General features: G+C 34.3%; 1 protein-coding gene and 2 pseudogenes across 1 annotated transcript; all 3 read left to right on the top strand.

Moving 5' to 3' along the window:
* Nucleotides 1-964: 964 nt before the first annotated feature.
* LOC145640528 (heat shock 70 kDa protein 1 pseudogene) lies at nt 965-1,594 on the top strand (annotated as a pseudogene).
* Nucleotides 1,595-6,358: 4,764 nt separating this feature from the next.
* LOC145640526 (heat shock cognate 70 kDa protein 2-like) lies at nt 6,359-8,050 on the top strand. The gene has a single exon (XM_081691788.1). The coding sequence runs from the start codon at nt 6,374-6,376 to the stop codon at nt 8,048-8,050; it is 1,677 nt and encodes a 558-aa protein (XP_081547914.1). The 5' UTR covers nt 6,359-6,373.
* A 5,759-nt stretch (nt 8,051-13,809) lies between these two features.
* Nucleotides 13,810-18,119, top strand: LOC145640525 (heat shock cognate 70 kDa protein-like; annotated as a pseudogene).
* The last annotated feature ends 9,114 nt before the right edge of the window (nt 18,120-27,233 follow it).

The following is a 27,233-nucleotide window of genomic DNA, read 5'->3' as shown; positions in this document are numbered from 1 at the left end:
ACATTTGCACTTTTTTCCCCTACAAATCCAACCTTCAATTTATTCCTCAAAAATCCAACCTTTATACCCCACCTTCTCCAACAGATCCATTTGACCTTTAACTTGTTAAACAGGTTAAATTTTTTTTTTTTTTCAATTCACTCAATTTCCTTTCTCACTCCTCCTCTTTCTCTCTCCACCAATTCCTCCACCACAACAACCAGCACGCCACCAATACACTACCAACACCACCAGAACACCAACAACACCAGTCAACCACCATGGCCATCCCCTAACCACTCTCACCACCATAGCCCATCCCCTAACCACTCTTACCAGAACCACTCTCTCACCACCACACCCATCCCCTAACCACTCTCATTACCACCATGACATGAAATCCCACCATAACCACCCCAAACTACTCGCACCACCACCACAACCCGTAACCCAATCACCACCACCAAAATTCAAAACCTGAACCCAGCGAATTCGCAGCCACAACCAACCTCAACCAACTCGCAGCCACCACAAAACCGCCCCTTACACACCCTCTCACCACCACGCACTAACCCTAATCAGTTTTTAGGGATTCAATTTCGAGGAGGATCGCCGGCTGTAACTAGGGGAACAAGAGTCGGCGGCGACTTTAACAAGGGTTTGAGGTGGCTGGTCGGAGGTTTTCTTGTTAGGTTTTGTGGTGGTGAGAGGGTGTGTGAGGGGCGGTTTTGTGGCGGTTGCGAATTGACCGTTCGTGTTGTTCTTGTGGGAGGGTCTACTCGAATACCAAAGATTCAGCAATTGTTGAAAGAGTTTTTTAGTGGCTGTGGCATGTGGAGCTGCATTCCATGCTGCAGTATTGGCCGGTGTTGGTAGTAATAAGAACTCTGTACTTGTGGATGTTGCTCCTCTATCCCTTGGTATTAAATTACACTGTGGTGACATGAAAGTAATAATTCCTCGGAATACAACCCTCCCTACAAAAATGGTCGACAGAGTTACTACTGCATTTGACAACCAAACTGTTGTATCATTTGCAGTGTATGAGGGTGAGATGCCCATTGCTAAAGACAACAACTTATTGGGCAAATTTAGCCTGTATAACATCCCTCGAGCACCTCGAGGTGTCCCTCAGTTTGATGTCTGTTTCAACATTGATGCTGATGGCATCTTAACTGTGTCTGCAGAGCTTGTTGGCACAAACAACAAGGACCAAATCACCATCGCCAATCACAGTGGGAGGTTATCAAAGGAATCAATTAAAAAGATGGTGAAGGCTTCTAAAAAGTACAAGGCTGAGGATAAGAAGCGCAAGAAGGCATCCATAGTTAAGAAAAAGTTGGAAAATTATGTATATGAGGTAAAGGGAACCTTAAGGGGTAGTGAAAGGAAGCTAAATAACAAGGACAAGAGAAAATTGGGTGATGCGATTGAGCAGATAACCCAATGGCTGGAGTGGAACTATTTGCTTGTTCAAGCTGTCAAGTTCGAGGAGAAAATGGAAGAGTTTAAAAGCATCTGTGAGCCTATGATCGCGAAGATGCACCAGCAGGAGGATGGTTCTGCTAAGGTCAGCCATGGTTGCTCCAAGATCGAGATTATAGAACTTGATTAAGCTTTAACCAAGAAGCGAACCTGATCACGACAAAGATGTTCGAGCAGCAGGGGAAGGATGCTTCTAAGCTTTTCTGTTATGAACTAGTCGTATGATAAAAATGCAGAATAAGGGCATCACAGACAAAATAATAATGCAGAATGTTTCTGGTAAGCTAATATCAATGCGTCTCAAATACAAGAAAACTCATCGTAGATTTTGTTAACATAGTTTATCTCAATCACAGGCATTGTTACTGTTTAATTTTAAGCTTTTCTTTCCAACTCTCAACGCAATTGTATATCATGGAACTTAGGGATGAAATCTTATACAAACCATCTATATGAAAATGATACGGAGTAATGATCCATTTGTATAATTGTTGGTTTATTATAAGTTGAATATTGTGTGCCCTTCTCTTCGAATTACTCGTATCAATGCTGCAACCAAGAAGCCAGCGATAGAGGTCCAAGCTCCATTTATTTGATTTTGCTGCATAGTAAATATGTTTTGTTTGTTATGCCACTACTAAGAAAATTTAAAGATGTCTTAGGTTGAAATTTCTAAGTTTGAGGACATGAGTTGAGCACTGAAAGAGCTGCATATGAAAGCGTAAAACTAATACTACACATTTTAGAAGTTAGAGAATATTGAGGTGAGCACTGAGCAATGAGCAGTGTAGTTTTAGACTTATACAGGATAGTCTCCCCTGTTTATACTCTTCTTTACATTTTTGCTCTAAAAGCATGGTTTCCGTCTTTTTAAATTGGCATCAAGCAAGACTAATGTTATGCATTTTTCGGTCTCCCCTTTGCTATTTCCCTGTCACTTACTTCTACCTCTGGATACTAGTATTCTTTACAATTTGTTTTAGATATATTGCTTCCAAAAGCTCTTTACACTTTTGCTTTATTATATTTTTGCTTCATTAACTCTTTCATTCTTTTTGAACTTTGACCGTGTTTTGTGCTATGTCGATGCAAATAATATTATAAGACTAATAAACTAAACTTAATGTGTCAACTTTGCTTGGATCAGTAATATCACCTTATCTGCCAATTTATTGTCGAATGTGTTGTGTTTGGTTCAACAAATTTAATTTGGATCCGTCCTTGATCATGCCAATCAAACAACACTTCAAGCTTCTTTCTTGAAATGTTTCATGTATTTTGATGTCTACCAAACAATCATCTATCAATGTGAAACGATTCTAAATAAAATTCTTTCCTTTATATTTGTCAATATGAAACGTAACTTGGAATGAACTAGGTCATGCAATACACTACAAATCCACCAAAATTCTAGTGTATATAATGTAAACAATTAAAAATAAGTGTCAAATTATAAGCTTTTATAGATGTCTTTAAAGCTATATGTCATGGCTATGGATTTACTTCATTCAAATTGGAATTGTTTGGGATTCCTCCAGCACCCAAAGGTGATCAAAAGCTCAAAGTCTGCTTTGAAATCGATATTAACGGGATTTTGACATTGTCAGCATATCATGAAGGCACTTGCAACAAAAACCAAATCATTATCACAAGTCAAATTAAAGGATTAGGCTATCAAATGCATAGATTGATCGAATGATTGAGGAAAGAAGTAAATGGCAGAGGATGAGGAGTTCCGAAGAGTTCTAAAACCCAAGCTTGCATTGCGAGAATATGCTGAGCAAATGCAAGATGCTCTTAGCAATTGTAAGAAGTTTCGAGGAAGATATAAAAAGAAGTTGGAGAGTGCTAAATTTGCCATTGACAATACCATAATAATGATCGAAAATTTGAGGTCATGCTGAAAGAGTTCCAGAGCATTGTGGATCCTATCATTGCTGAAATGAAGTTTTGATGGAGTATTGATGCCAAGGATGTTTAAGATATTAGATCATTGTACCACCAAATAAGCTAGTGTACTTCAAATTTCATTTAAAAAAAAAATGTTACTGTCTTCTTTTTTTGGTTAATTTTTAAATTACCACCAAAAAATATAATCATTTTCGATCTAATCACCCGTTTAATTTTTTATTTTATATTACCACCCCTTAAATTAAATAAATGCTCAGATTACCACCCATTTTAAAAATCCGGTGGATTTTCCGTCTATAGGCCCCACCTAACACTTTCCTTGACCCTTTAGACTGATTTTTTCACCGATTTTTCACTTTAAAAACACTCTCTAAACTTTAATTCACAATTCTTTCACCAAATTCTACAAAATTTTAAACAGAAAATGTGAATTGAAGTTAGGAGAGCATTTTCAAAGAGAAAAATCGGGGGAAAATTAGTCAAAAGGGTCAAAATAAGTGTTAGGTGTGGCCCACAGACGGAAAATCCACCGGATTTTTGAAATAGGTGGTAATCTGAGCATTTATTTAATTTAAGGGGTGGTAATTTAAAATAAAAAAACTAAATGGGTGGTTAGTTCTAAAATAGTTTTATTTAATACCTATGAGTCAAATTCACATCATACCTTGGGGGTTTGAAACTCTTAAAATCATAAAACAAACATAAGGTATGGGTTTAAACCATTCTAAAACCATACCATATACCTTAATTATGTGAACCAAACGCCCCTTAACATATATAAAGTATAATATAAAGTGTAAGACCCTCTTCAATTTAAGGGGGGAGGTGAGTTTGACTCATTCTCATACTTTTAGGTATTAAATGAAAGAAAAAAAATTGCATTTCATAAGCATACTAAACATATGGTTTTAAGAATCAAGTTCCAAACTCATACCACTATGGTTTCATTCCTGATTCCAATCTCATACCAGTTTGCGAACCAAACGCCCCCTTAATGATTTGTTTCCCACTATGATTTTAAGAGATGACACGTGATATAAGTCATGTATTTCTAAAATGGTTGATTGATTGATGATTGTTTTTATTTAATTTTTCACACAAAAATTTACCACACAATATATAAGACCTTTTTTTTTTTTTTCTCCACTCGTACTCAAGAAGTCATTTTCAAGTTTCAACCTTTCAAAATTTCAAACAGAGGTTTACACTGTGCAGAAAAAAGTGAGAAGTCTACTGTAGTAAGTTGAAGATGATGAACGGAGATAAACAACCAAAATTATGGCCGGCCATAGGAATTGATCTCGGAACCACTTACTCTTGTGTCGGAGCATGGTCTCCGCAACACGACCGTGTTGAGATTATCACCAATGATTTAGGCAACCGTACGACGCCGTCTTGGGTCGCATTCAACGAAACCCAACGTCTCATTGGCGAGGCTGCCACCAACCAAGCCGGAATTAATCCTACCAACACCATCTTTGGTTTGTGCTTTAAGCTTCCCCCCCCCCCCCCCCCCTTTTTTTTTTTCTTTTTTTTAAAAAAAAAAAATTGAAACCCTTGTTAGTCATGTTGCTATATAAAAAAATTACCTTTATTTTTTAATCTTAAAATAAGATGGGTTATATGTAATCATGTATGCCCTTAAACTTTGAATGACAAAATGTAGTTGGTTGATTTTGATTTATATTGGAGATATTGTATGGGTCAAGTTAAGAATGTACTTCGTATTTATCATTTGGGTTCTTAGGTTGAGACTTTACCACTACTTGATAGCACAAATTATTTGATCCATCTTGTTTGGATCATTAATTACTCCCTCGGTCCGAATTGGAAATAAAAAGTGATAATTGTACACTATTTTGGGACCTTCGAAAAGTAAAGGTCTTTAATCCTGATATTAAGTGAGGTTGGAAGGACCGAAAGAGATGATGAATCCTTTGTTGTGGTTATGTTAATTTAAAAATTAGTATGGCCAATTTAAGAGTGTAATTGTTAATTGGGTTCTTAAATTGAGACATTACTATTTGATAGCACAAATAATTTGAGCCATCTTGTTTAGATCATTAATCACTCCCTTGGTCTGATTGAATTGGAAATAAAAGTGATATGACTGTTTTGGAAAGTAAAGGTCTTGTTTCTTGAAACAATAAACTTAAATAGAGTGGTGAACTGAGGTAATGGGTTATTTTAATTCAAAAATTACTTCTTGATTGAGGGAGTATAATTTGAGTTTAGTTATAAATTTGATCATTTTAAATGATGTTTGAATTGGTTGGGAAACACTTTAATATTGTATTTCTTTAAAGATGATAAAAAAAAATGGAGCCTTTTTCATTGAAGTCTTCTTAATTGGACAAGAAATATTTTATAAGTTAGTGGCTTTTTATGTGAGCATAATATTGATTATGTTTTATGTCATTCATTAAGTGTGGAGTGTCTCATATAAAATTTCAAGGCGATGCATATTTATTGGCAAAATTATCCGGTGAATCTTTTCAATATATTGTCTCAGTAGTCAATGGCAAAGAGATTGTCTTCTTTTGGCTTTTGAATTTGATACTTACTGAAAGTAGTCATGATTAATTAAACTCATAAATTTTCAATTAAGGAAATGGCAGTAAAGACCAAACATTTGAATACGAGAAGATGCTAATAGATCTTTAGTCACTGAGCTAGTGAGCTTAGTTAGCTCTAAGATGTAATTAAAATAGGCAAATGTCCTGTTAAAGTGTTAAACTTGCCTTGAACGTAACCTTTTTTGTCTTGTTATATATTTGCATCTCACATGTGAAGTTTCTACAGCTAGCGGTCTAGCAATAGCTACTTGTATTAGTCATTTTGTGCTGATGATTTCAGTTTGTACATAGTTGTGTATTATTGGAATTCAGTGACATAATTTGATCGAGTATAAAGGTGATAACAAGATCTTATTTTTTTTTTTTTCAATAAATATGTTGTAGATGCTAAGAGGCTTATAGGTAGAAGATTCAATGATGAAATGGTACAGAAAGACATGAAGCTCTGGCCATTCAAAGTGATTCCTACAGCTGATGGAAATGATTTTAAGAAGCTTATGATTGTAGTTACTTACAAGGGTGAAGAGAAGCAATTTACTCCGGAGGAGATATCCTCAATGCTTCTCATGAAGATGAAACAGATAGGAGAGGCGTATCTTGGTTCAGAAGTTAAGAATGCTGTTGTTACTGTCCCTGCCTACTTCAATGATGCCCAGCGGCAAGCAACTAAAGATGCTGGTGTCATTGCTGGCCTGAATGTTATGAGGATAATTAACGAGCCAACAGCAGCTGCCATTGCTTATGGTCTTGATACAAAAGGTACTAGCAGTGATGTTGCACAAAATGTTTTGGTTTTTGACCTTGGTGGTGGAACTTTTGATGTCTCTTTGGTCTCCATCAAGAAGGATGTTTTTGAAGTAAAAGCAGTAAGTGGTGACAGCCACCTTGGTGGAAGAGACTTCGACAATAGACTGTTGAGCCATTTCATGGCTGAGTTTCAGAGGAAACACAACAAAGATTTAAGTACCAATTGTAGGGCTGTTGGGAGGTTAAGATCTGCTTGTGAGAAGGCTAAGAGACTTCTATCTTCAACCACTGAGACTACTATTGACATTGATTGCCTTTTTGAGGCAGTGGATTTCTCTTGTAGCATAACTCGTGCCCGATTTGAAAAGATGAATATGGATTTGTTCCAAGATTGTATGTTACCTGTTCAAAAGTGTTTGAGTGATGCCAAAATGGAAAAGAGTGAAATTCATGATGTTGTTCTTGTGGGAGGGTCTACTCGAATACCAAAGATTCAGCAATTGTTGAAAGAGTTTTTTAGTGGAAAGGAGCTTTGCAAAAGTATTAATCCTGATGAGGCTGTGGCATGTGGAGCTGCATTCCATGCTGCAGTATTGGCCGGTGTTGGTAGTAATAAGAACTCTGTGCTTGTGGATGTTGCTCCTCTATCCCTTGGTATTCAATTAAACTCTGGTAACATGAGAGTAGTAATTCCTCGGAATACAACTGTCCCAACAACTAAGGTGGACAGCAGACTTTTGACTGCGTTTGATAACCAAATAACCGCATTATTTGCAGTGTATGAGGGTGAGATGCCCATTGCTAAAGACAACAACTTATTGGGCGAATTTAGCCTGTATAACATCCCTCCAGCACCTCGAGGTGTCCCTCAGTTTGATGTCTGTTTCAACATTGATGCTGATGGCATCCTAACTGTGTCTGCAGAGCTTGTTGGCACAGACAACAGGGACCAAATCACCATCGCCAATCACAGTGGGAGGTTATCAAAGGAATCAATTGAAAAGATGGTGAAGGCAGCCGAAAAGTACAAGGCTGAGGATGAGGAGCGCAAGAAGGCATCCATAGTTAAGAACAAGTTGGAAAATTATGTATATGAGGTAAAGGGAACCTTTAGGGGTAGTGGAAGGAAGCTGAATAACAAGGACAAGAGAAAATTGGGTGATGCGATTGAGCATATAACCCAATGGCTGGAGTGGAACTATTTGCTTGTTCAAGCTGTCAAGTTCGAGGAGAAAATGGAAGAGTTTAAAAGCATCTGTGAGCCTATGATCGCAAAGATGCACCAGCAGGCAGATGATTCTGCTAAGGCCAGCGGTGGTTGCTCCAAGATCGAGATTATAGAACTTGATTAAGCTTTAATCAAGTAGCGAACCTGATCACAACAAAGATGTTCGAGCAGCAGGGGAAGGATGCTTCCAAGGTGCTTGTCCCATAAATTTAGATCAGAAGTGTTAGGAGTTATTTTGGTAAGGAGTTTTCTGAAACAAGCTTCAGGTATGTTAATAGTATAATACGTATGTTAGTGCAGGTTGCTCATTAGACAAGCTTTTGTGAATGACAAATATTCTGCTAGGATAGAACTCTGATGCTAAGCAGTAATTTCTTTTGCCTTTTGTTTAAATATGACATTGTTAAGCATGAAATTAGTTATTTTCAGCAAGTTAATAGCTATATGAGATACTCGGTGCATCTACCCTGTGAGCTTTTTCTGTTATAAACTATGATATAAATGCAGGATAAGGCATCACAGACAGGATAATAATGCAGAATGTAGTCTATCTCAGTGCGTCAGGTAAGCTAACCTCAGTGCGTCTCAAATGAACAAGCAATAAAATCTCATCGAGGATTTTCCTAATGTAGTCTATCTCGATCTTAGGCATTGTTGCTGCTTAATTTAAATCCTTTCTTTCCAACTCTGAACGCGATTATATGTCATGGAATAGGTAAAAATTCTAATACAAACCATTTATATGAAAATGATATTGTTCCATTTGTTTCATTGTTGATTTATTTGAAGTTAAATACAGTGTGCCCTTCTCTTCGAATTATTAATGCTGCAACCCAGCAATAGAGGTGCAATCTCCATTCATTTGATTGTACTGCACAGTAAATGTTTTTTTTGTTTGTTTGTTTGTTTGTTTGTTATGCCACTATATCTAGGAAACTTAAGGATGTCTTAGGTTGAAACTAGTATAGTTTGATGATGTTTTTAAACATGGTTATAAAACTTTTGTACGAATTGAGATTATTTACAAATAATCCCTCTGTTCTAAGACATAAGTAGATCACATTTCAATATTTCATTATAGGTCATTTTTCTTTTATATGGAGCATATAAATACATAATAATCGCAATTACTTTTTATGTAACAGTTAATTAATTTATAGTTTTAAAAATATATAAAGTAGTCATTTTCAAAATTTCTATGTCCAATACTTATTCATCCACTTTTTTTTTTCTCTTTACTTTTAAACCCTTCCTATAGTTGTCATCCATTAATTTTTGTAAGTGCTGTGGGTAACGGGGTACAAAGCTTTAAGAGTCTTCAATGGGTAAAAAAAAAAAAAAAAAAAAAAAAACAATTCAGGTTTAATAGTTTAGATTGACATCTTAGGTTCAAAAGTTAAAAGTTTCCAAGTTAAAATCGGTTTAGGTCAATAATAGTTTAAAAAGTTACCGGTTCAATCAAATTCCAGATTCAACAGGTTACATTTATAAAGGTGGGCATGGGTAGTGTCGGCACGGCGGCCCACTTGTGGACTGTGGGCCGTGTCGTGAACACAAATGTTGAAATTGTCGGCACGTCGGCACGGCCTGCCAGCACATTAAAAAATCGTGGTTGCCCGGTACAGCACGGCCCGCCAGGCATGCCGTGGGCTGGGGTGTGCCAAAACTTGGCACGGCCCGTCCCGCCCCCAAGCCGGCACGGCATGAGCCCCACCCCAGCACGGCCCGCGACGGCACGACACGATGCCCATCTTTAGTCATTTGTATGAGTTAGTATTATATGCTCATGGATCACGGTACTCCATATCCAATATACTTGAGTTATTTTGCCTAAGTTTTATGTAATTTTGCATAAACCTTTTGTTATTTTGCTAAAATAATATGTTATTCATTTATTTACTTTAACATCATGTATTAACAAAAATAAGCATTTGTTAAGATAACATGAACTTATTTAAAAAATAACATATATATAAATTGAAATAATAAGAGGTTCACATCAAAATAACATGAATTTTATAAACCTGAAGTACATATCAATGTTGGAAAAAAAAAAAAAAAACATGCAAATATAAAATAACATATACTTATTTTAAAATAACATGTATATAAATTGAAATGTTAAGATAGAGTATATCTTATTAGGAGATAATATATTTTAGGTATATAATTACATCTTATGATATCTTGTGATCTTGGGAATATTATCTTGGTTAGAGAATTGTTTCCCAAGGATTGTATTCTTATAAATATTGCCAAACTGATAAATGAGAAGATCAGAACTTTGTGAATTAATTTGACATGGTATCAGAGCCAAGTTTCAAAACCTAATAATTTTTTTTCTTTCTCTAAACGTGAGTGATGTAGGGGTGAAAGTTCGGTGTTCGGTTTGGTTTTTGGCCCAAACCAAAACCGAACCACCTTAATTAATTCGGTTTCATTTTAGAAACCACACCACACCACTTTACTTTAGAAACCGAACCAAACCAAACCATATTTATTTCGGTTTCACAATAAAAAAAACCGAACCAAACCGATTGAACATGCAGTAGCAACGATTTAAGCAAGTAGCAAGTAGCAGAGCAATTCACAATTGAACATGTAGTAGCAACGATTTAAGCAAGTAGCAAGTAGCAGAGCAACGATTAGCAAGTAGAGCAAATTAAAATTGCAAATTAAATTCGCAAATTGCATACCTTAATTGAAGAGAAGCAGGTGGACCGTGGACGGTGGTCGCCTGGTGTACTGGACGGTGGTCGGAGAGGACTCAGAGGAGACAGGAGGGGACGAAAGAGTGGAGAAAGGCTGAGAGGAATTAGGGTTTTTTTTTATTTATTTTTCATTATATACCTAGGGTATTTAGTTTTGGGCCAGGGGTTTTGTAGGATTGGGCTTATAATTCGGTTTGGTTCGGTTTTGTTCGGTTTTTCAATTTCCCGAATCGAAATCGAACCAAAAACCAAATTTTTTTTTTATTTTTGACACCGAAACCTAACCACCCTCCCAAAAAACCGAACCACATTCCTTATTCGGTTCGGTTTTTCGGTTCGGTTCGGTTTTACACCGATTCACTTTCACCCCTAGAGTGATGGGTGAGAAAATAACATATATTAAATTTGAAATAACAAGAAGTTCATATCAGAATAACATAAATTTTATAAACTTGGAGTACCATGCACACGGTACTTAAGGAGTAACATAGAATTTGCGCATTTGTATATTGGAGAGATGAGCTAGACAATTGTATCTGCATAGGTTGTTGACGACTTTTGTATTTGAAAAGTATATTGTATACTTGTATTATTTTATTTTTTAATTAGTAGACATACTATAATATAACAAAATAATTTTTTTAAATTATACAAGTATATAAATAAATTAGATATCTGGTCAAAGAAATAAAAAAAACCCCTCCTACATAAAAATAAAAAATAAGAAATTGAAATACATACTATTAAATTTAGGATTTTTTGTGAAAAACTGCCTTTTATATACAACTTTTTGTGAAAAACTACCTTTTAAAAAAATTGTTGTAAATGACTACCTCTTTTTTAAAAAATGTTGTAAAAGACTACCTATTACCGGAATCCGGCCATTGACTTTTGTCGCTGGCGTTGACCACCCATGTTCCAGTCACATGACCTTAAAAAACTTTTTTTTTTCTTTTTTTTCTATTCACCACCAGCTACACCACCTTCTTCACCACCGCCCCACCACCACAACACCTCAACCCACCTCAAAACACCCCGGCCTACACCCTTACGCATCCCAAAACCAACACAACCCCACTTGAAACCACCTCTAACCTGTCGAATCTAACACATCCAAGCCCACACAACTTCGCAATTCCGCGATCCTCGCAGCAGCACCTTCCCTTTCTCGTAGCAGCACATATTCCCACGCCATCACCGCACCGCCACCCTCTATCTCTACCTCTTGACGCCACCAAAAATAACACCAGCATACCCCATTAAGGTGCAAGTAGCAGCCATACTAACCACGGTACACTAATAACGCAACAATAAATTAATTATTGTAAATTCCTTTCACAAACTTCAATCTTCCTTAAATTAAAAACACAATTGCACTAGTCTCTGGAAGGAAAATCTGTCGCACTTGCATCAAATTCGCAATCGCAATCAATACATAAAAACACAATTGCTTTAAACATTCAATTTTCGGATATACTTAACAATTGAAAAGGGGGTTTGCACGAATTAAGCAAGATATACATGGATTTAAGGAAAACTTACAATAATTGGAAGGAAATTCAACAAATTGGGGCTGAATTGGAGAAGAAATCGAGAAATTTGGGTTCTAGGGTTACAAAAAAAGGGCTGAATTGGAGGAATTCGTGAAATTTGGGGGAATAATGGGTGGGAAATGGGTCATTAAAGGGCACGTGCTAGTCACGTGACTTAGTCAACGCCGGCAACAAAAGTCAACGATCAGATTCCGGTAATAGGTAGTCTCTTACAACATTTTTTAAAAAAGAGGTAGTCATTTGGGTTCTAGGGTTACAAAAAAAGGGCTGAATTGGAGGAATTCGTGAAATTTGGGGGAATAATGGGTGGGAAATGGGTCATTAAAGGGCACGTGCTAGTCACGTGACTTAGTCAACGCCGGCGACAAAAGTCAACGATCAGATTCCAGTAATAGGTAGTCTCTTACAACATTTTTTAAAAAAGAGGTAGTCATTTACAACAATTTTTTTAAAAGGTAGTTTTTCACAAAAAGTTGTATATAAAAGGTAGTTTTTCACAAAAAATCCTTAAATTTATATGGCTCCACCTTTTAGGTTTCCTCATGCCTTTTAGGTTTCCTGCTGTTTGATTGAGCAGGGTAGTTTGACATTAGGTGTGGTTTAATTAAAGCGGGTTTGGTTTGGTTTGGTTTTGGGTTGGATAAAACGATTATTTGGGATCGGTTTTTGGTTCCAAATAAATTATTTATACAAAGGTTAGGTTCGTGCCAGGCTATATCGGTAATAGACAATATTGCAAATAAAGTAGCTTATGCCCTATGTAATGCATGATTTTACCATATTTTATAAAAAATTACAACAATTTATAATTCAAAGAGCAAGGGATATATATAGCTCCCTCTTGGTTTTAAGGGATCCTACGATCGTTTCTCATCTCCGCCCTTGTGGCTCTGTAAAAAATAAAAATAAAAATAAAAAAATTAAATGCTCTGTAAAAAAAAATTAAAATAAAAATAAAAAAATATTAAAATTATTATTCAACAATTTTTTTTACCACTTATAAAGTTATTATCTTATAACAGTATGATAAAGATCCTTATTCCTTAAAATTTTTTAAATAGTGAATTTTAGATTAACCCATATCTTTTTAATAAAGTTGCTTAATTTTCTATAACTAGTTGCTAAAAGACTTGTGGATATTGAGAGGGAAAAATTGCATAATATGGAAATTATTATATGTCTCTTAATATATATATATATATATATATATATATATATATATATATATATATATATATATATATATATATATATATATATATATATATATATATATATATATCCAACTCACTTTTTACCAACATTATTTATAAATAATTCACAACAATAAATCGTTTAAAGTTACGTGCAAAATGAAGTTATGCATGCGCCTAAAAAAATACAGTACTCGTGTATAGAGGAGTAATGGAGTAAAATAAAATATTATGTGAGTGAAATTCATTTGGAAATTAAAAATTTCATAAAGATACAATTTTTTTTTTTTTTTCCTTTCTTAATAAAAAGAAAAATAGTAAAATACAACTGGTGGTCTAAGCAGTACAGTATTTATCCTCTCTCTAAAATACACCCTCATAAGTTCAGTCATAGTTAATTTAATTTCTCTTGTAAGTTAAAAAAAAATGGGAGAGTCGGAAAAAGTGGCCGCAATAGGAATCGATCTCGGGACAACCTACTCATGTGTGGCGGTTTGGCAGCGTGGCCGAGCTGAAGTCATTCTAAACGACCAAGGTAACAGAACGACGCCGTCTTATGTTGCCTTCACTGATACTGAACGCTTGATTGGAGATGCTGCCAAGAATCAAGCTTCCACCAACCCTTCCAATACTATTTTTGGTTTGTTTTTCTCCCTTTTCTACAATTTCATAGAGTGTTTTTTTTAACAGTAAAAATTGAAATTTTTTTTACCATAACCATAAATTGATAAAAAAAATTTGATTTGATTGTATTGAATAAAATATTAGAAGAAATTCATTAGTATCTAAATGATTTATCAAATGATGCTAAGCTTTTTTATTTGGAAAAATTGTCCGCAATAATCCCACCTTTGGGCCGTCCGCTAATAATAATCCGACCTTTGGATTATTTTAAAATAATCCCACCTTAATACCTCTTCCGCTTTAAATGGTCCTAACCGGTCACATAACTTGTTATTACAAGTTACCAGACACGTGTCACTCTACGATTGGTCAAAAAATTAAAAAAAAAACAAAATTTTTGTTTTTTTTAAAAAAAAGAAAAAAAAAAAAAAAAAAAAAACTAAAACCAGATTCCGGCAGCCCCACCTCCCCTACCCAATTCCGGCCACCATCTCCCTTCCCCTACCCCATTCCGGCAGCCCCTCCTCCCCTACCCAATTCCGGCCACCATCTCCCTTCCCCTCCCCGATTCCGTCCACCCCCTCCCTCTCCCTCCCCGTCTCCAGCCCTCCCCTCTCCCTCCCCGATTCCGACCAGCCCTCCCCTTTCCCTCCCCGATTACGACCACCCCCTCCCCGATTCCGACCACCCCCTCCCTCTCCCTCCCAGTTTCCGACCACCCCCTCCCTCTCCCTCCCCGTTTTCGACCATCCCTTCCCTCTCCCGACCACCCCCTCCCTCTCCCTCCCCGATTCCGACCACCCCCTCCCTCTCCCTCACACCGCTGCAAATCCACCACACACAAACCAGATTCCAAATTTTTTTATTAATTTTTTTTTATTAATTTTTCAATAATTTTCTAATTAATTTTTTTATTAATTTTTTAACCAACTATGTGGTGACACATGTCCAAACAATTCCAAATTATAAATGGTAACTTGTTTAGCCGGTTTCAAGTCACTTGGGACCATTGGGAGCGGGAGAGGTATAAAGGTCGGATTATTAAAAAATAATCGATATGTGGGATTATTTTGGGCGGAAGAGGCAAAGGTCGGATTATTACGGACAATTTTTCCTTTTTATTTTAACAATCGAGCTAATTGATCAAGCTTATAACTTTTTTTTTTTCTATTGTTTGGAGTGTTGCACAATGTTTTTTTTTTATTTTTTTTTTTACATTGATGTTAATAACTTTTTTTTTTTTTTTTTTTCTTTTAGTTTTTCAATTGTATTCTTTATGTTTATATACAGTTGCAAATACAAAATTTTAATTATCACTAACTTTAATTATGAATTTGCAAAAATTATAGAATATAAAAATTGAAGTGAACAGAGTAATAACCTAAACATTGATGTTGAAATTATAATAATAGAGATAAGTGAGGGGAAAAAATAATATAATTAAACTACCTTGGATTGAGCTAAAAATAAGGAATATGATCTCATAATCAAGTATCGACAATCTATCATGCCAAACATTAACGAACCCATGATCCCATATTAGAGCAAAACTAAGCTAAAAATAAGGAATATGATCCCACTACATTTAAGACTCCACAAACACGAAGTAATTACTTAGAGAGTGAGGGGTAGCTCAAGTGGTAGAGTTTCCCTCCCGATTTCAAAAGATCTTGGGATCGATTCTCACCCCCGCCCTTGTGGCTCTCTAAACACCATAAAAAACGAAGTAATTACTTAGGAGTTAATTACTAACCACTAACAATTTAAAGTAAATATTCCAACAATTGAGATTTGAGACGTACTCGTATTGAACAAGTTCCATTATGTTATTTTATAAGTATAAATCTAGGGTACCTTAATGAAATGTTGCAAGTAAAAAAAATTAAACGGGGGAGTATAACTTTCCTATCTTCAGCTAAGAATTCCTAATGAACAATTTAGGAATGACTGAATCATTAAACTTAAAAAATGAAAAATATTTATGTTTATGTCACTCAATTGAAAAAAAAATCCACTCATGACTTGGAGGTGTGAGACTATATAACAGCACCCATATATAATTAACTACACCAGGCCATGATAATGATGAAGAAAATTTTCTAGCAGTATTTTGGAGTAAAGGAGGTCATAGTTCAAGTCATAATCTAATCTACCTAGCAAGGAAGATCACAGGCCACAGGGGTGGATTATTCGGATTATTTTGCCCGAGTTTTAGACAATACAGTTATACAGCCTATGCAGATTAAGAAAGTAACAGGTTATTGTGGCTGATGGTTGACAATAGATTACTTTTTATGATCTTTTTATTTAAAGTGGATAATTTACAGTACAATAAGAAGCTTTTTACAGCTGAATAATGTTCCCTTCTTGGATTTTCTGATTGTATAGATGTGTTTATTAACAAGCCTTTTGATATGATGCTAAGAGGCTGATAACTTCTTAATTATTGATAACAGATGCTAAAAGGCTGATAGGCCGGAAATTCAATGATGCCGCTTTACAGAAAGACATGAAGTTGTGGCCTTTCAAAGTTGCTGCTAGTCCTGATGATGACGAGAAGCCTATGATTGTGGTAAGGTACAAGGGTGAAGAGAAGAAATTTGCGGCTGAAGAAATATCTGCTATGATCTTATCCAAGATGAAAGAAACTGCAGAGGCTTATCTTGGCTCAACTGTGAAGGATGCTGTTGTTACAGTCCCTGCTTATTTCAATAACTTACAGCGTCAGGCAACTAAAGATGCTGGACTAGTTGCTGGACTGAATGTCATGCGCATTATCAATGAGCCTACGGCTGCTGCCATTGCTTATGGCCTTGATCACAACGATGCCAAGAAAAATGTGTTGGTTTTTGATCTTGGTGGGGGTACTTTTGACGTCTCTTTGGTTTCTATTGAAAAAAAATTGTTTGAAGTAAAAGGAGTAAGTGGAGATACACATCTAGGAGGAGGAGATTTTGACAACAGAATGGTTGGAACACTTTGTGGCTGAGATTAAGAGGAAGCACGGGAAGGACATAAGCGGAAATGCCAGGGCCATTGAAAGATTGAGGGCTGCTTGTGAGAAGGCAAAGAGAAACCTTTCCTCGTCTTCTTTGACTGCTATTGATATTGATTGTCTTTTTGATGCTACTGATTTTTCTTCGTCCATTACTCGTGCTCGTTTTGAGAAGCTAAATATGGATTTGTTTGAAGAGTGTATAATCCTTGTTGAAAAATGCTTAAAGGATATCAAAGTGGAAATAAGTGATGTTAATGACGTAGTACTGATCGGTGGCTCGAGCAGAATCCCCAAGGTACAGCAGCTCTTGAAAGACTTTTTCGGTGGTAAGGAGCTCTGTAAAAACATTAATCCTGATGAGGCTGTTGCCTGTGGGGCTTCCATCCATGCTGCAGTCTTGAGTGGTCTGATTAAAAAGGACTTCGACTTAGTCGATGTCTCTCCATTGTCTATTGGTTTCCAGAATTATGTTGGTGATATGGCTGTTATGATACCAAAGAATTCTCCTATCCCATCAAAGATGCAGTCGATTTGTAACACTTATTTAGACTTCCAGACTACTATGTTTTTCCCTGTCTAAGAAGGAGAGAGACCTAGAGCTATGGACAATAACTTACTGGCTCAATTTATGCTCAACGGAATTCCTCCGGCACCCAAATCTGTTGGCAAAGCCATATGCTGCTTCGAAATTGATGTTAATGGCATCTTAAAATGCTCTGCCCAGGAGTTAACCACTGGCAACAGGAGTGAAATCACGGTTACAAATCATAGCGGGAGGCTTTCAAAGAAAGAAATCAAGAGGATGTTGAGGGATGCTGAGAAGTACAGGGCCGCGGATGAGCAGTATAGACAAAGGGCCAGAGCTTTCAATGCTTTGGAAAACTATGCTCAAGACATGACAAACATGCTGAGAAGTCATGGTAATAAGATTGGACTGAAAGACAGAAGAAAAATGGGGGATGCCATTGAGCAGACAAACCAATGGCTAGTTTGGAATCATCTCCTCACAGATTGTTGTAGATTCGAGGATAAGATGAAAGAGCTCGAGAGCATTTGTAAGCCCATCATCACAAAGATGCTCGAGCAGCAAGAAAAGGATCCTAATAGTGAGTAAGCTTGGTTAGATCTTTTTCTGAAACAAGCTTTTCAGGTATGCTAATAGTATATGTTTGTGCAGGTTGTTCTTTAGACAAGATTTTGTGCACGAAAAATATTGTGCTACTTGCTAGGATAAGACCCGGATGCTAGGAGTCTTAATTTTACTTTTGGCTTCAGTATGTATGTGACATAACTGACATTGTTAAGCATGATATTAGTTATTCTAAGCAAGTTTCTCGAAATGACTAGATGGGATAACTTGGTGCAGTTGCCCAGCGAGCCTTTACTGCTATAAACTATGATAAATTTGCAGAATTAGGCATTACATACTGAAATCAGTGCAGTATGTTTCAGGTAAGACATCATCAATAATGCGTCACAAATGAATGAGCTATAACCAAACCCATTGAGAATTATCCCAAGGTTGTTTATCGCGATCATAGGCACTGTTGATGCATGATGCTTTAAACTAAAACCTCTCTTTTCAACACAGAAAGCAAATTATATAGTGTATCATGGATTTTATGGAAAAATATAGTTCCCAACTTTTCAATTTTTCATTGCTGCTTTAAACTAAGTGAAGCACCGCGTGCCCTTGCCTTCTAAATACTTCTTATAATTTATAAACTAGTTTTTAGGATCGGACGATGCCCTGAGTTACTAAATTATTTCTATGGTAATATCTTTATTAATATTTAATCTTTATTGAATGTCATGCAATATAGTAATAGCTTAGTGGTTAACACCTTATATTTAAATCTTGAGGTCGTGGGTAATAGAAAAACATTTTATTTTATTTCGGTTTGGTGTTAATTTTCTATTTTAGGAAGCACAAACAAGATTACAAGAACATGATATTTTTAGAACTCAAGGACTCTAGTGACATCTGTTGGTATTTAACTATCTATACTAATCTAGTGGGAGGCGTTCCTAAGAATGTTGATGTGCAAGGATAGGGGGGTTCGAACCCTCAACATCTTATAACACATAAAACTATTTAATAATCTAAGCCAATATTAACTATGTTATTTGAATGAAAAAAAAATTCATATAAGTGTCACAAAGGTTCAATTAAAAAATGAAAAAGTAATATATATATATATATATATATATATATATATATATATATATATATATATATATATATATATATATATATATATATATATATATTCAAAGAATAACTCAATTTTAGTTTGACAATAACAATTGCGGCTAGGGATGTCAGTGGGGCGGGTCAAGTAGGAGACCCGCCCCATTGGGGCGGGGATGGGTCTCGGTTTGGCGGGTGGTGGGGCGGGGATGGGGATAAAAATCATACCCGCCATGGGTGATGGGGCGGGGGTGGATTTTAAGTTGTACCCGCCCCATCCCCGCCCCGCCCCACTTCGTACCCGCCCCATCCCCACCTCATACCCACATCTATATATCTTTTAAAGCAAAATTACATACTTTTATTCTATTTATAAAATAATTACATGAAATACAATATTAATTATAATACTTTGTACGACATTTATATTATAACACAAAAATGTGTATATAATGTTTTATTTTATAATTCGTATTAATTATGTAAGATTGTGTATTTGATATACGGATATTAGGTGGATTTTGGGTGGGGATTAGGCGGGTTTTTGGTGGGGATTAGGTGGGGATGGATATCCAAGTGGGGGGTGGGGCGGGGATGGTTTTGGAGTTGTACCCGTGGGGCGGGGATGGGGATGAAAATTGGACCCGCCGCGGGGATGGGGATGGGGATGGGGATGGGGATGAAAATATTAGGTGGGGATGGGGATGGGAAGGCCAACATCCGCCCCGCCCCGCCCCATTGACATCCCTAATTGCGGCTGTTTTGAAAAGCTTTTAAAAAAATTATCAATTTCACGTTTATAACAGTAGAAACCCGAACACCCGGGCTTACTCACTAGTGCTTAAATTATACCAAAATAGTTCGTTCTTCTTTATTAGTATCATCAGCGCAATAAGATTTGTTAGTACTAATAGACGTCTTTGTTAGTATTATGAGATCGTTTCTTCAAAAAAAAAAAAAAAAAAGTAGTATAAGATGGTACCATTTAAAGTTTTACATATCAATTATCATCACAATATAACATACTTCATCCGATCCTTTATAGTTGCAACACTTCCCTAAAATGAAAATGTCACAATAGTTGCAACACTATAATTGAAAAGTTTTTAATGTCAAAAGTTATACTATTATTCTTATTATAATCTCATGGCCCACTAAATTATACTCTCAACAATCTCTCTTCTCCATTTTAAGTGTTTTAAATCACATGAGACCCACTTTTCTTAAATAGCGTGAAGAAGATTGTGTTGCAACTATTAAAAAACGGAGGAAGTATGAAGAAGTCGTTTTCAAAATTTCTTTGTCCAATACTAGTAATTAATAATTTATTACTTCCTTTGTCTCATAATACATGAGATACTAGATGAAGCCCGTGTAATGCATAGTTTGTTTGAATTTTTTTAAAACTTTTTTTTTTTTTTAATTTAAGTGCTAAAATTTGTTACATATTTTAGATAAAATTCCTAATATCAAAAGATATTATTTTATATTTAATTAGTTTAAACTTAAAAATCTCATTCGCCAATTTTGCTTACGGGGCATTTGAATTATTTAATTCTAAAAGAAAATAATAATCTATTATTTAATTGGCTACAACTAAAATTTATAATTTACATGGCGCGCTAAAAAAATTAAATCCTACATGGCTCTCTAAAAACTCGGGAAAAAACTCTCCTTTATATATACTTCCTCTGTTCTTTTTTACTTGACATGTTTCTTTTATCACGCTTGCCAATGCAAAACTTTAACGGTCAATAACTTTAATTCTCCATAATTTAAAAATATAAAAGTTATATATTATGATAGTACTTATTGAGACGAAGTCAAAATGATCCAACATGAATATGTTTTTCCTTACATATTATTCACAAAACACGGTCAAAGGAGGGATGGTGAATAGTGTAAAAGTCAAAACGGGTCAAGTAAAAAAGAACAGAGGAAGTATATATATTAGATTGGACTTTTTTTTCACTGTTTATGCATAAGATTTAGCCATATTTTTTTTACTATAGTAAAAATATATTTTATTATAAATTATATTGTTAGATAGGTTTTAATATAAAGTTTTATGATATAATGTATAAAATAATTTTCATTAATATTTAATTATATAAAAACAAATTTAAATGAAACTAGTGCATTGACATTTGTGTAATATTTAATTTGATTGTGTCATATATTAAGGAACAAAAGGAGTATTTATGACACGACCACATCCACTTGCTTCACTTTTTAGTTGTTACTTCGTATTTTTTTTCTTTTTCTTATGGTCTCCAATTCTCCATACATACTCAGTTAGGGCATGTTCTCATTGACTGAACTCAGCTGAATTGAACTGAACTGAGATGAATTGAACTGAACTGAATTTCAACGTATGAGAACAGACCCTTACTCACGTACCTTTAATTTCAGAATAATATCCCCTTATTAAAAAATTAAGAATAATATAATCACAACAAATAAAATGTCTAAAACTTTGTGCAAATGAAGTTATACACTTAAATCCTATATTTAAAGTGAAAGAGGATTTTGGGTAATAAATTTAACTAATTTTTTTTTTAAACTGATAAATTTCACTAACTCAAAATACCCCTCTTATTTTTTTTATTTTTTTTTTATTGTTAATAAAATAACTACCATCATTTTTGTTTCCCTCAAAAAAAAAAAAAAAAAAAAAAAAAAAACTACCATCATTTTTGTAAAAAAAAAAACTACTACCATCTTGGTTAAAAAGACCACCATATTTGTTTTTTAATTTTTTTTAGGGAAGTCAAATTTTATTATTTAGTTTACATGATGTCATAAACCTATTTTTATTACGGAGTTTCCATCCATTTTATAATGTTAGTCTCATTTACGTATATCGATGCAAATCTTCAATTGCAAATATCTTTAATTTCACATTAGAAAAAATTTTAAAATTAGATATTAATAATGTACTAATCGAGACGAATAAAACTAGATCTCATATGACTATTTTTGTTATTATATAGAAGGAAATTTAAAAGATTCCCTCTAATTTTTAAGAGTTAAAAGATTCTAGGGAAATTTGTCAAAAATAACACCACCTTTGGGCGGTCTTCCCATAATAGCACCACCTTTTAATAATTCCAGAATAACACCACCTTTCACATGCATTTGCCAAAAATAAAACAAAAAACCGGTAACCTGTTTTACATGTAATCCTAGATCACGTGTCCCAATCTGAGTGGTCGGTTTATATTTTTATATTTTTTATTTAAAAAAAAAACCTAAACATTTAAAAAAAAAACTAAAAAAAAATAAAATAAACCCCCTCTTTCACATTCCCATCCTTCCTGCCTACCCCTTTCACCGGCATCCACCAGACCCCCACCCCCCTACCAAGACCACCCACCTGAAACTACCTTCTCCCCGACCCTTTTCCGAATTTTCGGCACCCCTTCCCGACCCCCTTTCCGGCACCCCCTCCTTATCCCGACCCCCCTTTTGGCACCCCCTCCCCTTCCCGACCCCTTTCCGGCACCCCTTTTAATCCCCTTTTCTGATTGTCAAATTCCAGAAAAAACCAAAAAATGCCCTTAATTGTCAAATTGAAGCTTCAATTTGACGACTTGGCTGATGCGCCTACTTCAATGGAGAACATAACGCGAATAAGCTGCTTCAATGGAGAATTTAGAGTACGGCTTCAATCGGATGAGGAAGGGAAGGGGAGGGTCGTGCGCCTACTTTAATTCTTGAGCGAAAATGGAGGAAATGGGGAGGGTCGTGGGAGGCCGCAGATGGGGGCTAGGTGGGGGAGGCTGGGCAGTGGTGGGGGTTGGGTTGGAAGGGTGTTTTTTTTTTTTTTTATTTTAATTTTAAGGTTTTTTTAAAATAATTTTTTATGTTTTTCTTTTATTTTTAAAATCAAAATTAAAAATAAAAAGAATTAACCAATGAGATTGTGACACGTGTCATAGGTAACCTGTAAACCAGGTTACCAAACGGTTTTGTACCATTTTTGACAAATGCATGTGAAAGGTGGTGTTACTCTGGAATAATCAAAAGGTGGTGCTATTATGGGAAGACCGCCCAAAGGTGGTGTTATTTTTGACAAATTTTCCAAGATTCTAAATGGAACTAAGGGCCTGTTCACTTCAGCTTCAGTTCAGTTCAGTTCAGTCCAGTTCATCTTCTAATTTTCTTCTCTCATAAAATATTCATTTCAGCTCTATTCGGTTTAGTTCTGTTCGGTTCAGCTCCAATCAACTCAGGTCAGTTCAGCTCTAATTAGTTCAATTCAGTTTAGTAAATGTGAACAGGCCCTAAGGGCCTGTTCTGATTTACTGAACTGAACTGAATATTTTATGGGAGGAGGATGTTACAAATTGAATTGAATTGAATTGAATTGAAAATAATCTGAAGAGAACATACTCTAACATTATGAAACAGAAGGAGTATATTTTATCAATAATTTTTAAGCCCAATGGCTAATATTTTTTTTAATAGAATTAGGGCCTGTATGTTCACATTTATTGAACTGAGCTGAACTGAACTAATTGGAGCTGAACTAAACTGAACTGATTGGAGCTGAACTGAACTGAAATGAATATTTTATGAGAGAGGAAAATTAAGAGCTGAACTGAACTGAACTGTTTGGAGCTCAACTGAACTGAACTGATTAGAGCTGAATTGAATTGAACTGAACTGAAATTAAGCAAATGTGAAAAGGCCCTTAAGGAGATAATATTTTAATGGATCTTGCTAACGAACTCCTGCGGGGTGTTGGATATCCCTATTAAAATAGTTCATAAAATGGTATTAATTTGGGAATTTATGCCAAAATCACGCGATGATCAGTGTAATTAATGTTTATTTCAAGTTAGTTAGTCTACTTTAAGTTAGCTTATCAAACGCATCCGGGGCGTTCGTTAGCTTTTGCCTATTTAGAAAACAAAATAATCGAACTTGATAGATTAGTTTAGCTTGTAAAAAAAAAAAAATCTTTAGTTTTTGTTTTTTTTTATAAAAGTGCATTGATTTAGAGTCGGTTCTGATTGACTAAAGTAAGCTGAAATGAAATGAAAATAATCAGAAGAGAACAGACCTTTAACTGAGGACTTGTTCTCTTCACCAAAAACAAGTAGATCTGGTCTGAATTTTGAAAGGTCTGATCTGAATTTTTCTGATCAGGTCTGGTCTGATCTGATTTAACAATTTGACTAAACTTTGACCGCATTTTAATATTAATCTATAAAGAAAAATATCATCAAAATGGATCTTGTTAGATTCGTCTCATTATGAACTTTTTAAATATGTAATTTTTATAAAAAAAATTAATACGCAATTAACGATATTTAGCAATAAGTAAATGATAATCTAAAGTTCTGATCTGGTCTGATTTGAATCTTTTTTATCTGATCTGAATTAATTAAGGAATAAATAATAAGTATCTAAAATAAGTTAAAGAGAACAAGTCCTGACATACTAGTATTGTGTAAGCAAAATTTATTTGGAAACTTAAAATTACATCAAAATACAATAAAGTACTTAAATGTGATTTCAAAAAATTCCCTAAAAAAAAATGTGATTTCAAAAAAAAAAAAAAAAAAAAAAAAAAAGAAGAAGTAAATACGGATACAGTTCGCCTAGGCACCTAGCCCCCTAGGGGACTAAGGCCTTGTTTAGTTCACCTTATTTTTACTTATTTCAGAAAAAATAAGTTCAGATCATATCAGATCAGAAAAAATAAGTTCAGATCAGATCAGGAAAAATAAGTTCAGATCAGGTCAGATCAGAAAAAATAAGTTCAGATCAGATCATATCAGAAAAAATAAGTTCAGATCAGATCAGAAAAAATAAGTTCAGATCAGATCAGTTAAGTTCAAATTAAATACATATTATTATTATTATTATTATTATTATTATTATTATTATTATTATTATTATTATTATTATTATTATTATTATTATTATTATTACTATTATTATTACTATAATTATTATTATTATTATTATTGTTGTTGTTGTTGTTGTTGTTGTTGTTGTTGTTGTTGTTGTTGTTCAAACAATAAACGATAATAATTAAATTTTCATTATAAGCTCCAAATTATAAACGTTTACAAATATAATTTTCATCATAAGAAGTTGTACTTCGTTCATTACAGCCTTAGGATTCTCGTTAAACAAATCATAATCTGCTCTTGGTTCGATTTCTATACCACTATCAATGGGTATATCCAACTCATGTAATCGAATAAAATTGTGAAGTGTGAATGCAGCAACCATAATCGCCAATTGATGTTTAGTGTCTATATTTGGCATCATTGTGAGTATTTTCCATTGAGATTTGAATTGTCCAAAACATCTCAAATCATTCCAATGATTTGTTACTAGTTTGATATTGAATTGCTTTCCACATTTTACGATCAAAGTACTCACTATTCTATCCCAATTAAGCTTTAAATATCCAAATTCTTTCATCTCCAAGCATATGTCCAACAATATCTCCGTACATTCTTCAGACCATGCTACCCTACCAGCCATTACACTATGATAAAGAGCACTTTGGAATCAATATTTCATGCATAAATTATAGACATTAATGTTGAATTGGCACCAGGATTATAATCAAAAGGATTCTTTTGAAATAAATGAATTGAACTTAAGATAAAATATTAATTGTGCTTTGCATTTTCATTGATATTACTTGCATTAGGTCAAATGTAAAATTCATGAAATCAAATAAATGTATATTTTCCTACATTATAAAAAAACAATAGACAAATGATAAAATTAATGACATAGAGTGTTGAAGTATTTACCTATGATGGAGATAAAAGACAAACAACCTATTGAACAAATGAATAGAAAAATATTTTAGGAGATTGATTTAGAGTGTGAAAATTATGACACTAAGATGTTGTTTTAAATAGGAAAATAGAGGTGTTACCCATAGATGTTTGGAATATTGAAATATGAAATGATAATTTTCAATTCAATTTAGTCAACCATTTACATTACCAAAAAATTTGTAAAATTCCCTATAAAGCTATGACAAATTTAATCTGCAATTTAGGTTTTTTAGGATCCCATTTTAATAATTTCTTATAAACAAATTCATTTACGATGTTGGATATTGTAAATAATAAAATTATCAAATATTACAAGTATATTACCTTGTACTATCTGATAATATTAATACTCATAGGTTTCTTTTAAAATATTTGTAAGGGATCTAAAATATTTTATAATAATAATAATAATTTTCCTAACAATAATACTTCCTCCGTTTTGTTAATATTGCAACAAGGAGGAAATTACGCATCCCAAAACACATTTTATATGCTAAATATCTATAATTGTGTAAGAGTAAAAATTATAAAAAGTTGATATTGTGAAAGTATTAAATGAGACAAATCCAACAAGATCCCATTTGACTATATTTTGCTTAACATATAACTCATATTATATGGTCAAACAAGAGTGATGAATAGTGCAAAAAGTCCATTGTTGCAATATTAATAGAACGGAGGAAGTAATAATAATAATAATAATAATAATAATAATAATAATAATAATAATAATAATAATAATAATAATAATAATAATAATAATAATAATAATAATAATAAAACATTAATATGTTTTAAAAAAAAAACATTAATATTGATTAAAATAAAAGTAGAATATTGAAATAATTAAAATAAGTTCAGATCAGAAAAAATAAGTTCAGATCAGAAAAGATAAGTTCAGATCAGATCAGAAAAAATAAGTTCAGTTCAGATCAGATCAGAAAAAATAAGTTCAGATCAGATCAGAAAATATAAGTTCAGATCAAATCATATAAGATAAGATAAGATAAGATCAGATCAGACCAAACCAGATCAGCTAAAATCAGGTGTACTAAACAGCGCCTAAGAAGCTCTGAACGGACTCTCGTCTCTAAAAAGACAATTTTACAGTACATTGGAAAGTAAAGAAAAGCAAAATCCTACATACACTATCACTTTATCTTCCCTCTTATATACAAATTCACAATTCAGCATAGTTTAACTTCTCCTGTAAGATAGAAAA

The sequence above is a fragment of the Chenopodium album genome, chromosome 7 (assembly GCF_948465745.1).
Source record: "Chenopodium album chromosome 7, dcCheAlbu1.1, whole genome shotgun sequence".
In the NCBI taxonomy this organism is placed as follows: Eukaryota; Viridiplantae; Streptophyta; class Magnoliopsida; order Caryophyllales; family Amaranthaceae; genus Chenopodium; species Chenopodium album.
This window is presented reverse-complemented; position numbering and strand designations above follow the sequence as displayed.

Coding starts and splice junctions, on each gene's coding strand:
- LOC145640526 (XM_081691788.1), top strand. CDS start 6,374: ATGGTACAGAAAGACATGAAGCTCTGGCCATTCAAAGTGATTCCTACA.